Source organism: Periophthalmus magnuspinnatus, chromosome 21, assembly GCF_009829125.3.
Source record: "Periophthalmus magnuspinnatus isolate fPerMag1 chromosome 21, fPerMag1.2.pri, whole genome shotgun sequence".
Taxonomy (NCBI): domain Eukaryota; kingdom Metazoa; phylum Chordata; class Actinopteri; order Gobiiformes; family Gobiidae; genus Periophthalmus; species Periophthalmus magnuspinnatus.
In genome coordinates, this window is record NC_047146.1 from 29,817,885 (window position 1) to 29,835,336 (window position 17,452).

The window sequence follows — 17,452 nt, forward strand, 5'->3', positions numbered from 1 at the left end:
AGACTAAGCTAGTACTAAAACAAGATGAAACTAGGACTAAAACAAAATTAAGTCTAAACCAGGACTGAACTATAGGACTTAAATATATGTCTGGTAATCCCTCAGTCGTCCATGTAGTATGCCTATCAAAAGAGAATTCTGTTCTGTTAACTGGACTAATGTTTTTTGAGTGAAGACGTTTTGTCCAGTTGACAGACTTGAATTTTCTTTTGATATAACTTAACTAGATGTGAAACAAGACTAAACAAGTTCTAAATCAGGTCTAAACAGGACTTCACCAGCTGATCAGGGTTTTTTTTTTTTTTTTTTTAGCTTTTTAGCATATTATAACGTTGTTCCCTCATCAAAAACATGAGGTTTTAGATGTCATCCATGCATGTTTGAGTATTTTAGCGATCTCTCTCGAGCAGTAGTTTCATTAGGGGATGCACGCTGATTGTGTTTTGATCGCGCTCTGAAGGGGGAGTGACTTAATGCAGGGAGCAAAGGGGGGGTGACTCAAACACTAAATTGAAACTTATAAAACATGTTAATACATTGTTTTAGAGGAATATGTCACTTTCAAAACAACAAAAGGTAACATGGTGATCTAAATATGTTATGTGTTAGTAGTTAATATGCTAGAAGAGAAATACCCCTCTATGACCAGAACTAAAGTAGGATCAAACCAGGACTTAACCATGTCGGTCTGCCTAACTGGTCTAAACCAGATCAAAAACAAGACTAAACCAGGATTTAATCAAAACTACATCAGGTCTAAACCAGGTTTCAACAGGATTTAAACCATTGTTATTCAGGTCTTGTCGAGGACATAAATCCAGTCCTAAACTAGGACTAAATGTGGACTATAAGTATACTTCTAATATGATAATAATACTAACCGGAACTTAAACAGGACTTAACCAGGTCTTAAGTGTGTGAATCTGATGTGACCATACTAACACAGTACCAAACCAGAGCAGTCAAAAAGTTGCTGCACCAAAGTTTGAGTAGCTTTTTCCTTTTGTTTAAAAATCTATTTGTGAGTTGGAAATGCCTTCGATGAAAGGCAGAGAGCGAATTCACTCAGAGCTAAAAGGACCCACTTCCTCCTGTAGTTTAGCCTCAATTTGTCTTTGATTTGTCCACTCAGACTGATGTAATAATCCAGACTCACCTCAGAGGAGAGCAGCAGAAATGGAGGCTATCCAGGCTTGTGCTTTCAATAGGTTGCATTCACGTGACATCACAGCATTCTACAACTGATGTCAATACTCTCTGATGAAGTTAACTAGAGGGACTGGTCTGTCTGAACCTTTTACTCAAATTAGACTTTAATCTGAGTTTTACACAATCTGACCAGAAAGGGTAGTCTCAGCTGAAACTGGAGACAATTGCTGTTTACAGTTTCAGTTTTTGTGTTCACTAATAAGTGCATTGCGTCATCATGGTAACTGCTGAACATTTTGCAATAGACATACATAGTTTAATATTCAGCTGGAGAACTATTCAGAATTCTATGGTGGAATTTGCTGTTTAACTGTCAGATTGCAGATTTATTGACCTATCATCAGAAAGTGTTGTAATTATTCAATCTCAAAGTTGAAAGGACTTTGAGCCATAAGATTAATATGGCAAGTTTGTAGAGCAGACTAAGATACGGTTCAACCTTTGCGGATCATAAGTTTGGATATTTCTTCCAAAAACAGTGAATGTCCCATAGAGTTATATACCCCTGCCCTCCATCTGAAATTATGACGTCATTCAATTTTAGAACATGAACACAGCCTGATGAACTTGTAGTGCTTGGTTGTATCTTATGATCACACATTTGTGTCAGGTTGGCAGGGTCATGGTTAAAGGTGCTGTACTTGATTTTCACAGTCTGTCAATGTCAAAAACAGAGCTAGTTCATTTTAAACATTTTGCAGTGGAACAGAGTTATTCCTCACTTACCTTATGCATTTTGAGCATCATAATTACTCACCAAGATGAGTTTATAAGTGCTTTTCACAACTTTCAGAGACCAGAGAAGTAAAGCTAAGAACAACTGCATACTTCCTGATTATTGGATAATAAAATGTTTTAAAATTACATGCAGGCAGCATTCACCGGATTTATTTTCATCCCAATAGCTGCTTATACAATATATCTATACTTGGGCAAGACAAATTTTGCTCAAATAACAGAATGTAGTGGATTTAGGGCCTTTTTCCTGTAATAAAGTTGCTGTCTCCATCTAATTAGAAGTGTGCACTGTTAGTATGCTAGTTGCTGTTTGCAGATAAATATATTTTATTATTTTTACAAAAGTGAAAGTTTAATTTGAGATCTTTACTTTAACTTAAGATAAATTTATATAGTATAAGTATGGAGACTGAAGATTTCTAAATAGAGAATATTTATGAATAAACTGCATTATTGGTAAAAAATCTGAAATTATTTATGCTTTTGACACTTCGATTTAATAATGCCACTGGCTTTATTAATAAAAGAGCTCTTTCCGTATGTGTGAGCTTTTATAGTCCAGATAATGATTACAGTCATCAAAAATATGATTATTTGTTATAGTTCTCAATTAGTTAATTAATCCCTAGTATGTTCATTTGAAAGTTTTTTTTTTTTATTCCTCTCATCTGAAAGTAGGTAATTTTCTCCCCTTGCTTACGTCCTTTTTAACTAAACTGTCAAAATAAATCTTCACAATTCTCCACACCAAATATTTTTTCTTCCATTCCTGACAGCTGCAGATATGTCTCTATGTCGAGTGTATGTAAGTAACTTTACAACCGCCATTTTGGGACCTAGCATGTCCAAAGTTAGCTAACAAGTGTAGCATGGAGGGCAATAAGACTCCTCCCGAATGAACAGGGGGGCAATTAATATGAAAACGTGCAACAAAATTTTATCACAAGCTGTTTTCTGTTACAACACCACAGCGGATAATTTGAAGGGCGTTTGAGGTAAGGTTCCTCTGCGGATGTCTATAACCTTGCTTTATTTTAGAGCTTATTACAAATTTAAATGAAAGTTCGACCTCTGAAACTAAAAAAGGCCAAACCACAGCAGTCAGCACTGAAACTTAGATTAAGGTGGACAGAGGGCGGTTTACGCTAAGATTTTTGCATTTAACCTTTAGTATATATAAACAATGGGGTGGAATTTGAACAAAATGGCTATAAGATTTGGAGATTATAACAAATGACCAGTCAATATGTCATCCAAAATTAATTACATATCTTACATTGCGACTCAAAGGTGCACTATGTAACTTCTCTATTGAAGAGGATTGCTACCTGCTTGTCTCCATGGAAATATTATTGCCTTGCCTGGAATGTCCCACAGTATGGCATTTAGCATCCTCATGGGAACAAGCAGGTAAAATTACAGGTCAATTCTGTGGAAGGGCAAAACGTCTCACAGTAAGAATACGTGTTTTTCAAGGCAATAAAAATACTTGTATTGATTAAATGCCAGACAGTTTTAATGGCATACTCTGGGACATTCAGAGCAAGGCAGTAGCATCTCCATGGAGACGAGCAGGTATCAGAAACGTTATATAGTGCACCTTTAATCTTTGAGTTTTTCTAAGCAATTAGAGGAAATTGATGAATAGAAAATGAATAAAATATCTTACAAGGCATGAGCAACCATTAGAATAAATAATACACTTGCCTGATTTGAAAACAATCTATCCACGGGTTTCAGAATGATCCAAAACTAAGATTTTTATCATAGCAATCAACAATGAACAATATTATATCCTTTGAATATTCACCTAGAACAGTAAATTGAAACCCATCAATTTTGTTACTCAGTTTAGACTTAGAGCTTTGTTAAAACAATCTGACCATAAAAAGGGATTTAGCTGGAACTCTAAGGTGAGCTTGTGTAATTTTTCAGGTAGTCACTCTCATCCTTCTTGTTGTAAATCTAACACCTCAACTTGACTATGAATGCTTGTCTTGATCACAGGCCTCTGAAAATGTGTTGTTTAAATCCATTTTGTATATTTTATTGAGTTTATCTAAAACATTGGTGACAACATGGTAACTGCTGAACATTCCTCCATAGACATACATGCAGTCCCCAGCGTGATGTCACTGCAAAGTATCAATAACAACCAGTTTACTGGATTATAATTATTGCTGAATAATCACAAAAGGGGGAAGGCCTTCAAGCCTTTAAGCCGTGAATGCAAGACAGTACGTAATTACTCAAATATGAATGAATCAGCTGGAATACAACTGTGAGTGAGGGAACGCTTATAAAATGGCAAAGTAGATTTTATGTAAAATATCCCCTTTACACCCGGAGGGTGTGTTCCAATTACAGGGGAATCACACTCCTCAGCCTTCCCGGTAAGGTCTATTCCAGGGTACTGGAGAGGAGAATCTGACCGATAGTCGAACCTCGGATTCAGGAGGAGCAGTGTGGTTTTCGTCCTGGACCACTGGACAAGCTCTATACTCTCCATCGGGTCCTCGAGGGCTCATGGGAGTATGCCCAACCAGTCCACATGTGTTTTGTGGATCTGGAGAAGGCATTCGACCGTGTCCCTCGTGGTGTCCTTTGGGGGTGCTCTGGGAGTATGGGGTCTTTGCTAAGGGCTGTCCGGTCCCTGTATGACCAGAGCAGGAGCTGTGTTCGCATTGCCGGCAGTAAGTCAGACCTGTTCCCGGTGCATGTTGGACTCCGCCAGGGCTGCCCTTTGTCACCGGTTCTGTTCATTATATTTATGGACAGAATTTCTAGGCGCAGCCAGGGGCCGGAGGGGACCTGGTTTGGGAACCACAGGATTTCATCTCTGCTGTTTGCAGATGATGTTGTCCTGATGGCTTCTTCGAGCCAGGACCTGCAGCAGGCACTGGGGCGGTTTGCAGCCGAGTGTGAAGCGGCTGGGATGAGAATCAGCTCCTCCAAATCCGAGGCCATGGTTCTCGACCGGAAAAAGGTGGTTTGCTCTCTCCGGGTGGGTGGTGAGTCTCTGCCCCAAGTGGAGGAGTTCAAGTATCTCGGGGTCTTGTTCACGAGTGAGGGAAGGATGGAGCGGGAGATTGACAGGCGGATCGGTGCAGCGTCTGCAGTGATGCGGTCGCTGTATCGGTCCGTTGTGGTAAAGAAGGAGCTGAGCCGGAAGGCGAAGCTCTTGATTTACCGGTCAATCTACGTTCCTACCCTCACCTATGGTCATGAGCTCTGGGTAATGACCGAAAGGACAAGATCGCGGATACAAGCGGCTGAAATGGGCTTCCTCCGCAGAGTGGCCGGGCGCACCCTTAGGGATAGGGTGAGGAGCTCGGTCACACAGGAGGAGCTCGGAGTAGAGCCGCTGCTCCTACACGTTGAGAGGAACCAGCTGAGGTGGCTCGGGCATCTGCTCAGGATGCCTCCTTCACGCCTCCCTAGGGAGGTGTTCTGGGCATGTCCCACCGGGAGGAGGCCCCGGGGAAGACCCAGGACACGCTGGAGGGACTATGTCTCTCGGCTGGCCTGGGAACGCCTTGGGGTCCCACCGGAGGAGCTGGAGGACGTGTCCGGGGTGAGGGAAGTCTGGGAGTCCCTGCTTAGACTGCTGCCCCCCGCGACCCGGCCCCGGATAAGCGGAAGAAAATGGATGAATGGATGGATATCCCCTTTAAAATCTGTAAGCTTGTACAGAGGATTTTCAGACAGCATGAAATTCCAGTCTGTTTCAAACCTACAAACACTTTAAGACAGAAATCAGTTCACCCATTGGAAATTGGAAAACAGCCACTTCATAAGAGAATTTACCAACACTTTTGCAAGAGCAGCTCGGGACCCCAATCTGCAGTACAGCCTCATCTCAAAACCACTAACCACTCCTTTTAAGATGGAGACGTACATATTTTTCCCAAAGAAAAGAAATGGTTCAAAAGAGGAGTTAAAGAGCCAATTTTTGTTAGGAAAAGCAATCCTTGTTCTTCTTCTTAGATAAATGACCTAGACTTAAATCCAAACAAAGAAAATAGCCAGTATGCTAATAATAGTGAGGGGACCCATTCGTGGCCCGAACGATTATACAAAATATGACTCGGGCACAGTTCACACTTAGTATGGTTCAGTAGACCTAGCCAACAAACGGGAACTAGCTGTGTTAGTTTCAGTGTAGTTAGCTCCTCCCTCGGACAGATATAAGGCAGATTCCACCAACAGTCGGACCAGAACTGAAGAAGTGACTTGGATGAGCGGCGAAACGTCTTCACTCAAAAACTTTTGTGCAGTTGACAGAATAGAATTTTTCTTTTGCTTATAAAATCTGCAGTCACCTTCACCTGCACTACTTTAGTCACAAAAAATTGGAAAAGATAGACTTGTACTCATACATAAATCATCCTGTGCAGAGTCTGGGGTCAGGGCGCCTGTTGGAGAGTGGGTAAAGTGTGGGTACAAAGGTTTGCGTTGTGAATTTGTGATGTTGTGATAAATGCGTCCGTCCCAAAGCAGATTAAACACAGATAGTGGAGGATTTCGTCTGCTGGGGTCCTGACTCCTCCTGCCCTGCACCAAGTCTTGAAATGAAATATGAAGTTGTCTGGACTTTTAGAGCTGCAGGGAGACTGTGGATCAGAGAGAGGTCACGTAACTTTGCCAACAGGAAATAGCCCCAAAACTGACAACTTTATCTTTGTATGAAATTATTACCTTGTAGCTTTTGTCTTCTGCGGATATTACAGTGGTAAATAATAGTTTGATGGACTCAACTTTAACAATAAAAAACTGTAATTGAACTAACACAACATAAATGCCATACTGTGGAACATTTCAGGAAATCCAATAGCATCATCATGGAGTCAAGCTGATGGCGGACCCCCCACTAGAAGTAACATGGTGCACCTTTAAAATACGTATATACATAAATATTCCATATTTATTTCCAGTTTCAAGTATTTAAAGACATGGTATATACGTTTAATGTGAAAAACAGAATTCGTTAATTTGAACTTTGAATTTGGTCTAAAGTTATTCCTCACTTACCAGATGCATCCCAAACACTTTTCACAACTTTCAGAGTCCAGTACGGATTTTTGCGGAGTCAAGCTGACAGCAACTAGCATGTGAACACGCACTTTCAGATTATCAGACAATAAACACTTTATAATTAGATGCAGACACAAGGAAGCTGGCTTATTTTGACCTCAAGAGCTACTTATAAAATATATCTTCACTGGGACAAGACAAATCTTGCTCAAATACATGGGAAAAAATTGGGCATGTGGCCTTTTATTATTGGTCACTTCTTACTAATATGAATCTACAGGGCTTTCCTGTTTCTCTAAATGCGCTCTGATTTCATAATGGTCGTGCACACTTAGCCTTACCCCAATCCCTATTCACTCCCTTGATTTCAAACAAGGCACAGATGCGTTATTATAACCCCATCTAATCCAGTTTACAGTCTATTGTAGTCATTTTCCCTTCTGCCATCTCATTCCAAATGCTAAAATATGTCCGCAAGCAAAAACTGTTTATGATTTGTCCATTTTAATATCCCGCAGTGTCTTGTCTTGGTTCAGTGATTTCTAAGCAGGCCCCTAGACGCTGGTCGTGTTGCATTTAAGTGCCACTGGGGCATTCGACCGCTCCAAAACATGAATGAAAAACGCTGCGGGCCAAATATTACCTACAATCCTTCCTATCTCATCTCGTATGCTTCCTGTTTGTGTCATTTAGAGCCACACGGAGGAGGAATACAAAGCAGTGGTGAGGTATTGTGCCGCGGTTCAATGGGTTTTTACTGAGAGAAGGAGCAGGAGAAGTGGAATTGACTTGAATTGAAGCAGGAATTATTCAGCAGACAAGGATAATTGGTCGAAGTTTTGATGAGAGGCTAAACTTTGCAGCATTTGAAGTTGGGAGTGAAGTTACGAAGGGAATGGTGGATCTGTTGACTCAAAGGGAATGAAAAATGGCTGACTTTTGTGTTAGAGATGGTGGAACAAGAATTGAATATTAAGATCACATTTTTAGGGCTCACAGCCAACTTTTTAGTGGCAGGATCCTGGTCTATTTAAAAAGTGACATGTTTTTTATATGCTTGTAGTTTTAATGGTTTTGTTGATTAGAAATTTAACTTAATTGCATTCCTGTGATGATCTGTTATTTTTGTAAAATTTTCACATTCACTAAGATAAAGCTCTATGGCAGGGGTGTCAAACTCAGTTTCACCGAGGGCCACATCAGCAAAATGGTTTGTCTCAAATTTGCAAAGATATAAAAAATATGTCTGTGTAACTGCGTAACTCCTGATAAACTGACATTTTAAGACGGTTACATTAAAATTTGCCTTGTCGCGGGCCACATAAAATGACATGGCGGGCCGCATTTGGCCCCCGGGCCTTGAATTTGACACGTGTTTAAAGCTGCTTTTAATCTTTAATTATTATGAGTATTGATTTTAAATGTTTGTATCTTTGTACTTTTAAAAAATTGTTCTTCTATGTAAAGTGTCTTTGAGCGTCTTGAAAAGCGCTATATAAATAAAATGTAATATTATTATTATTATGTGCTCTATGTTCAAACACAGACACTTTTCCCTGCCCACTCCTGGTCAGCCTCAGTGAGTGACAGGTGGATTTAACCAATTGTAATGAAGTGCAGACTTTTTGGAAGAATCAGGTGACTTCTAGTTACATCTTTGAAGCAATATAAAGATACTTTTTTGTTTTGAAGAAGTTTACATGAATTGTGATAACACTGAAATTGTGATTTGGATCCTTTAATTGAATAAATGCAAGATGGAAAAGAAAAGTGATAGATTGTGCCTTATAAGAAAAGGATTTGAAAGATATTTTAAGTTTCCTAACCCGTCTTTGAATTTTGCAAACACTTATGTATACAAAGCTACAGTATAATATACAAAGCTGGAGTACAATAACAAATGCATCAGATTGTAAGTCACATTTTTATGAATAGCGCTTTTCCACCTTCAAGGCACTCACAGCACTTTACATCAAGGAACCACTTACCCATTCACACACACATTCATACAACAGTATACGCAGACACAGGGCGAGGTGGGTTAACTGTCTTGCCCAAGGACACAACGATAGTAATCATCTGTCTGATCTAGAATTGTACCGCCAACCTGTGAGTCAGTGAATCTGATCGCTCAACCAGTGATTTTTTTGTTTTTTTTGTTTGTTTGTTTTTTAGTTGGAACGGGATTCGAGCTGGCAGCCTTCGTATCATTGGACAAACACTCTACCAACTTAATGAATCTCTACCTTCCATATAGATCTTTTATATGGAATGATTAATACTAATTTCAGTTTGGTTTTAATAGCAACAAGTAGACATGGTACTGAGGGCATGGATCCACACTATGCTATATAACACATCCTATACATTTATAATCTATTGATTTTTCAGCTCTTGTTTATTGTGGTCCTGACAGTCATGTATAATGCACCATCGAAATTTCAATTTACTATGCTCCTGGCCTATTGATCTTATATTTGATCCAGCGTGGTCACTGGGGTGTATCATTATTAATATGTCTGTGTAATGTCCATAGATTTCATCAGCACAGGCCCAAACCCTGAGTGATAAAGGACAGCACGAGCCCCATTTATTACACCAACGCAATGACCTCAATTAAGAGCGATTACAGTCCCAATATGGCCGCCGGCGCGTGTCTCCTCTATGTGTCTGTGGTCTGTGCAGGTGGCAGACGCGGGAATAGGCTCTTAACATGATAAACGACCTGTCTGCAGCGATGCCCTCTGAACACCATAGACCTCCAGTGTAATAGCTCATGTCAATAGGCAGAGCAGTCAATAACCTCTCCAATATGGCCGACATCCATCTCCACTTGTAACAGGTGGCTTGGTATTGTCAGGAAAACTTAAGATTAGTTTTATTGAAAAGTGCCTAGTGTATTGTAATTAAGGCAAATTATGATGGGAGAAGTTAATGCAAGACTAGTGTCACAATATTCCAATTTCAGACTCTATTTCGATTTTAAGAAATAGACTCAATATTCAACACTGGTCAAGATCATTCTAAAGCTTTTCAGGAAAGGTTCATTTCTGTCCTGTGGATCTGGCTTTTTTAGTATCCATACTAGTACCCCTACTAATTTTTGTGTTGATTTTTGATACTTTTGATTCAAAATTCAAATGTTTTTTTCAATCATTCAAAAAAATTGTTAAAGCACTATGCAACATTTTTAGCGGAGGGTCCACCACCTTTTTGTCTACATGGAGATGTTATTACTTTGCCTGAAATGTTCCGCACTATGGCATTAAACATGTCTATATTCATGACGACAAGCAGGTGATGCCACCATGCCACAAAGGTTACAGATCAGATCTATGGAGGGTAGAGCCTACTTGCAATAAGAATAGATGTTTTTTAAGGTAATTTTGAGCAATAAAAACAGTTGTAATTGAACACACGCACGATGGATACGTTTACTTCCATGACCTGGAACATTTCAGGCCAAGATATGCATCTCCACTTAGACAAGTAAGTGAAAAGTTCTGTAGTGCACTAAAGCATTAAAAGTGTCATCTTCTTAAAACTAAGATATGGAAATGTCAAAATCTATGAATAATGCTTTTGTTGATACAGTTTAAGTTAATTGTTATTAACTGATCAATCCGAAACCTACAAATTATAAATGAATATTCTGTCTTTTGAATGGTGACTAGTCCTCAAAATGTCATCTATAAACAGGGAGTTGCAACCCATGAATAAGCAATACCATCACAAGTTTTATGTTTATTGTTGTTGAGCATCCAAAGCTGAAGTTATTGGTTCTAGTCTGTTGCCCTTTGACCCTTTGCAAACCGCCCTTTCTGAACCTATACAAAATTATATATATATATATATATATATATATATATATATATATATATATATATATATATATATATATATATATATATATATATATATATATATATATATATATATATATATATATATAAATTGTATTACTCCTGTAATCTGTACAATGTAAAATTCATACCACTAAAACACATGCTTAACTGAAAGTCTTGTATATTTTTGGTGATTCGTCTAATTCACTTCCCTTCTCCTGTGTGTCTGATAAACCATCTCAGTCCATTTGAAGCTAACACTAGTCTGGTCTCATCTGAGGCTTTGTGATCAGTGAACTCTTTTACAATTAACTCTAAGGTGAAGAAATACAGCCACATCTTTCCTTTTATCGTCCTCTCTTATTTCTAATCTAATTCACTCCATTTCTGCTCCATTAATCACACACCCATGAGTCCACTCCTAAACTCTTAACTTTGAACTAAAGGGACTATACCTGATTTTTACTGCTTTAAAAATGTGAAAAACAGACCTAGTTTATTTTAAATCGTTTGCAGCTGTCTAAAGTTATTCCTCACTTACCTTATGCATTCAGAACATCCTAATTATTCACCACCATAAGTTTAGAGATGTTTTTCACCACTTCCAGAGTGAGTTTTGCTGTGATGATGATGCTATAAGTTGAACAACGCTGCAGCATTACTTACCTGGTTCGCTTCTGTCTGTGTCCTGCTCTTGTCTTTCTGCTCATGTATTCACAGAAAGAGTAAATGAGGCCTGTAATGCTTTTCCCCTCTTTTACCTCCCTCACTCCCTCACTCTTCTCTCTCTTTCTCTCCTCGGTTTTGGGTTCAGTCCTGGGTTAACAACCGTAAGCCCCGCTTCAGAATTACTCATGATTATTGTGGATGAAAATAGTAGTTTTACAAAGATGTGCTTGGGCTCCTGTCTGGCCCATTGAACCATATCATCATAGACTATAGAAATAGATTCAGAAATAGATTCAGATTCCAGATTCAGAAAGAAACATTGGTTGATTGACTAACCATGTCTAGTGGACCAGTTTCAGCTTTTGTTCAAATCTAAACTAGTCCGTCAGTGTGCTAAGAATTTCCTTAGGAGTTTGTAAAGGGAAAAAATGTATGTCAGTGTTTCTCATAGATTTGGTTTAGCCTATGGTGGCTTTTTAAATTTTTTTTTTAATTCATCTCATTCAATTTAAGGAGTGTAAATGTCACTGGCAACATTTCATTTTTAAGCTGTAATTTTTGAGTTGACCAGTGTTGACTCTTTTACTTTTTTAAATTTATTATAATACACTGAGCAACAATGTATAATTTTATTAGGTTTGTATATTGTCCAATTAATTTTAGATTGTGGTTGCCTGGGATCCAAAATGCACACTTCTTCAGTGCTGTATGAAGATGTGAGTCTGGTCACCGGTGAATCTCTCCGTTTTTAAATGGGCATGCCTGTCCCTGAAAGAGGGACATGCATGGTCCATCTATATCAGAAAAAATACAGGAAAACAAATATAGAAGGCTGAAAACATCACAGATTTCTGTAGAATCAGTGGCCAAAGCACTAAACTCTGTTAATCTGAGGTGGGATGAATTTTATTTTAATTTTAAATGATAGGTGACTAATGCGCTCTTTCATTTCACATGTGTCACTGGAAAAAACGGATCTGATTGCACGATCACGTTTGACCGGACTTGAGACGTGACTGAAGACGTGGGAACCAGACTTATATCAATCTGTATAAAAGATACAGAGAAGATATAATTCTAGATTTGTCAGGCAAACACTATGGGAGCTACGATAGTCTCCTGTATTATTGGGAAACACTGTATGTATATGAATGTTTATTAACAAGTTAATTAATAAGCAAATGTGAATTCACAATAATTTTTATCTTTTTTATTTTTTGCTGCTTACAAGTATGTATGTAACTTTATGTAACTTTTCTTGTGGAAGATCTACAACTCCATGGAGATGTTATTGCTTTGTCAGGAATGTTCCACAGTATGAAAACTTAACTCTTTTGTATTCATTCAGTTACTTGTTTTATTCCTAAAAATATTTTGTCCTGTGTCATCAACTTGTCTCCATGGAGATAGGTAGGTTTAAGGCATACTGTGGACCATTTAAACCGCTGCTCCCTAGTACTGTAGTTGTGTCCTTGGGCAAAACACTTCACTCACATTGCCTCTGGTTTGTGTACACTGGTGTTTGATGATAAACATACTCACAAAGAAAATCTGCTGAATATATTAAAAGACATTTACTTGCTTAAAGTCTCTAAAAAAAAGCATAGACAGGACTGTCTATGCTTTTTTAGAGTGAAGAAAAAAATTCCCTGTTACAATCTTAATTAGCAATCCAAAACAATTATCTTTTGAATGATGACCAATCCTCAAAATGTTGCCTAGAAACAGCTTCAATTCAAGAATAAGCAATACAATCCCAAGTGCTTGTGTTCAGTCTTGCTGGGCATCTAAAGCAGATGTTATTGGTTCTAATCTCATGCCCTCTGACCTTTTGTAAACCGCCCTTTCTGGCCCTACAGAAATGAACCGTGCAGGTTTAATATCTTCTGTCCACAGCCTCCATCTTGGTGGGCTCTGATCCTGGAGATTATAGAGGTGGTTTATTTCCGTTTAAAGTGTCAGGTAAAGGTGAGGGTGAGGGCTCTGGTGCAACAGGCCATAGACAATAAGACGAAAAGGCATTTTTCTACTAAACATGTGGAACTAACAAGACATGTGGTGAGCTGTACTTACAAACTACAGAAAGACTATTTGGTGGCACAGTGGCTAAGTGGCTAACATTCCTGCTTCATAGCAAGAAGGTTCTGGATTTGATCCCTGGGTCACCCTGGCCTTTTGGAGTTTGCATGTTCTCTTCATGTCTGGGTGGGTTTCCTCGTGAACTTATAACAAAGTATTTTAACCTAAAAACTGAGAGCCATAAGCAGCGCTCTGATTGACTAGGTCTATTCCACAAATAAACCAGGTGTAAACTAGGACTAAAGCAGGTCTAACACAGGACAAAACCAGGTCTCACTCAAGTTTTTCTCCTTAAACTATTCATTGCACCTGAATCATTTGTCCTATCCCCAGTCCTAAAACTGATGCTTTTTCCCATTGCATACCTCATTATAATTGTGTATGTGTTTTTCTGGTTGCAGAGGTGTCATGGCTGAACTGGTGTCTGGTGGGCTCGTGTCTCTTCAGTCTGGTTCTGCTTCTCTTCTTCAGGGAGACCTATGACCGCCTCTACTTGGACGTCTTTGTGTCAGTGTAAAAACGAAAGACTGAAATAACTCAAATTATTCATAATATTATTAATTTTATTATTGCACAATTTGGACAAAACAAGGGACTTTGGGAACTGTACATGTGTATATTGATGCATCCATGTCTACTGTCTTAAGTTTGTTTGTATAGAGGCAGATGAAGTTTTAAAGGGCCTATATTACACGATTTTCTCATCTGATATAATGTTGTTTCCTAACCAGAAATATACCTGGAGTTGTGTTTTGTTTCACTGGCACATTTTAATGCATAAACCCTGCATATTTGGATAAATAGATAGAATGAAAAAGCAGCTCCAACACGTAGACACAGTACAACACAACACAGTACGTCACAGAGATATAAACACAGGACAATTTAACAAAACCGTCTTCTGCTCATCATGGTTAGATTTTATATATCAAGCTCCTCATTTAGCTTCAGGACAGACTGATGTATGAAGGACTGTCTGAGCCTGACCCTGTTAAAGCGTGGAACACAATACCTGCGCCTGGATGGGAGCAGCACATATTCTGTGTTTAGAACATGGTGAGTTGATGTTCTTGGCCAGTCGCATGGTGTTATTTTGTATGTGGTGTAATAAGATTCTCTCTAGAGTCTTTGTGATTATTGAGGTTAGTACTATTGGTCTTAAATGTTTGTGTTCTTTGGCACATTGGATTTTGAGCAGTGGTTCGATGTGTGAAGTTTTCCATTTTATGGGAACAGCGCATGAGTCAATAGATAAGTGAAACACTGAAACACATTGCCAAGCTGAGGCCAGCGCTGTGGCAAAGTTCTTTAGACTAAATGGGCTACACTTATCAGGCCCTTCAGCTTTTTTGGAGCTGTTGCTTTAAGTGTTTTTCTAACCCCATAAACAGTGATCTTGATCCTGTCTGATGGTGCTATTGGCTGAATGTTGGGTAATATTGGCTAAAATGTGGTCACGGTATTTTGAGTTTTGGATATGTGACAGACTAATGATAAAATGTTACTCAAACATGTGGGAATGAAACAAAAACAACTCCAGGGATGTTTTTGATGCGGTAATAATGTTCTAACATTTCTCAAAGCTCACAAGAGTAAATTTTGCCTCATATAGGACCTTTAACCAGGCCATATTGTTGTTTACAAATGATGTAAATATCTCCTTTGGACCTAATAAGGAAGTACTTTATGTCATCGGCCAATCAGAAGGCTTGTCTGACTCTATAAGGGAGAAATGTGTTGATAGCCAAAATAAAAATCTACCAGCATTTGGCTAGTGTTAGCTTCAAGACCTGATGCATAGGAAATGTTAGCCTCGTGAACTGTTACAACGGAGATACTATTGAAGCAGGATACATATATTTTAATGTAACTATAAAGCTGCACTATGTAACTTTTATGGAAATCTATACAAATGCATATGTTTTTTTCCACAATATGGCATTAACGTGACTCACGTGCAAGTGCTATTGCAAAAGAGGTTTGCCTCTCCACAGATCTGTACTTGGCCTGGTGAAGTGACTTCACAGAAATAGATAAGTTTAATGCCATACTCTGGAACTTTCCATGCAAAGTATCAACATCTCTAAGGAGCACTGCTTTAATTAGTCAACATTAATATGTTCTAAAGCTGTATTCATGGTATGAGACAATGTGATATTTGATAACGGTTTTGTATTGCCATTCAAATATTAATGTAATATTTGAATTTACTTCTTGACACAAAGTTTGTTTAAATTTAAACAAGCATGTGAATGCTTTAATTTAACAAATGTCAAAATAACAGACTAAAGCAAGGCTAAACAAGGCTAAAGTAGGACTTATTAAGGAAAATCATGAATAAACTAGTAATAACAATATCAAGTAAAGTAATAACAATATCACATAGGCCAAAATTACAATGTATTGGCGATATAGTGTGCATTTCAATTGAATAATTTAAAACATTGAAATGTTGTATCCAGTTTTCTTGGTGTAATACAGTAACAATCTCAAGATTGGCACATTGCATTTGCATTGTCTCATGGTTTTAAACCTGTCATTCAGTTTTTTGTATTGTAATTTAAACTGTAATGTAGTAACTGATTTGTTATGTTTTAATGCTTTTTGTTATTGCCCGTAGTTTTCCGATATGTTTTTACACTAACCAATTTACACAGAAATGGTTGCATTTGTTAAGCAGCTCCTCTGTCACAGCACCAGCCAAAATGTCACATTTAAGGGAAATTTAACGGTTTTCACATACATTTTTTGATCATTTTAGTTTATTCAATTAAAGGTGTTTTCAAAAATACATTGAAGAACATGCATTCTTACTATAAGTGAAAGTAACATCTCCACAGATCTGACCTGTACCTTGGTCTAGAAGACCTCCAGACCAGTGAAGAGTTAAACATTCTAGGCAAAGCAGTGACATCACCATGAAGATCTTCCATCAGAAAAGTTCTATATTTAAATTATGTCCATACATCTTCTATAATACATATATTTGATCCATTGACCATGTATTGTGAATACATCCTCTCACTCCTCCCATTTACATGGTGCTTGTTTTTTAATGTTTTTATTTATTTGTTAACTGTTGTTTACTGTTTGGAGGTGCCCTGCCTTAAAGCCTCTGGTACTCTAAAGTCCAAACTGTGTCCTACTTTCCCTATGCCTCTGTATAAATGTGTATATTTGTATTGTAAACATGGGGCTTTGGGAATAAATGTCCTTTGTGTGGGGAGCAAAAATGTGACTGTTCAATTTCCAGCACCTTATTAAAATCATTTTGAGAAAAAAAAAAATGTTTTGTGGTTTTGTCATTTTAAATCATATTTAGGCCCGAGCCCCTACAGGAGGAAGAGCCTATTGCGTTCACAATTACGCCAATGCACTCATCATTGTCAACTATCCTGACCACGTTGAGCACTAAAAACAGTATCCAAGCACCCGTGCTACAGGCATGGGCCATAAAATAAATGGAAGTCAATGGGAATCAATGGGAGACCCAGACGACATTGACCCCATGGTGAGGTGGGGAATATTCAGTGCAAAGGTCATCCCTGTTAAAAAAAATCCAGGGGACCAATGTATTTTGCATGGTGTTGCAATGGCAATGCCCGAAAACACTCAGGTTATTCCATGTTTGTGCATCAGCACTTTCAATGTGTGTGGACTTTGTCTGTTTAGTGACAAGTACAGCCCTAGGCTGCAATAACAGAGACAAGTAGCGTGTTAGCGTCATCCTTAGGGAGAACTGGGTTGGCAGATTGAGAAGTGCAGCCCACAAGGGCCGTTTGATGCCGTTTGTGGCTTTAATTCTAGTTATTTTTCTAGTTACTTTTTCCGCCAAACATTTTCCAGCTAAGGTAGTCCTGACCAAGCCTAACTCCAGA

At 38.4% G+C, this 17,452-nt stretch overlaps 1 protein-coding gene across 1 annotated transcript in view; it reads left to right on the plus strand.

The window, feature by feature from the left end:
- The window catches only part of slc49a4 (solute carrier family 49 member 4), an 88,008-nt gene extending 71,158 nt beyond the window's left edge, over window positions 1-16,850 (plus strand). Inside the window, exon 9 of the mRNA XM_033987569.2 lies at window positions 13,976-16,850. Coding sequence (XP_033843460.1) covers window positions 13,976-14,091 — 116 coding nt within the window. The 3' untranslated portion in view covers window positions 14,092-16,850. The remainder of the gene's footprint in view (window positions 1-13,975) is intronic.
- Window positions 16,851-17,452: the final 602 nt, after the last annotated feature.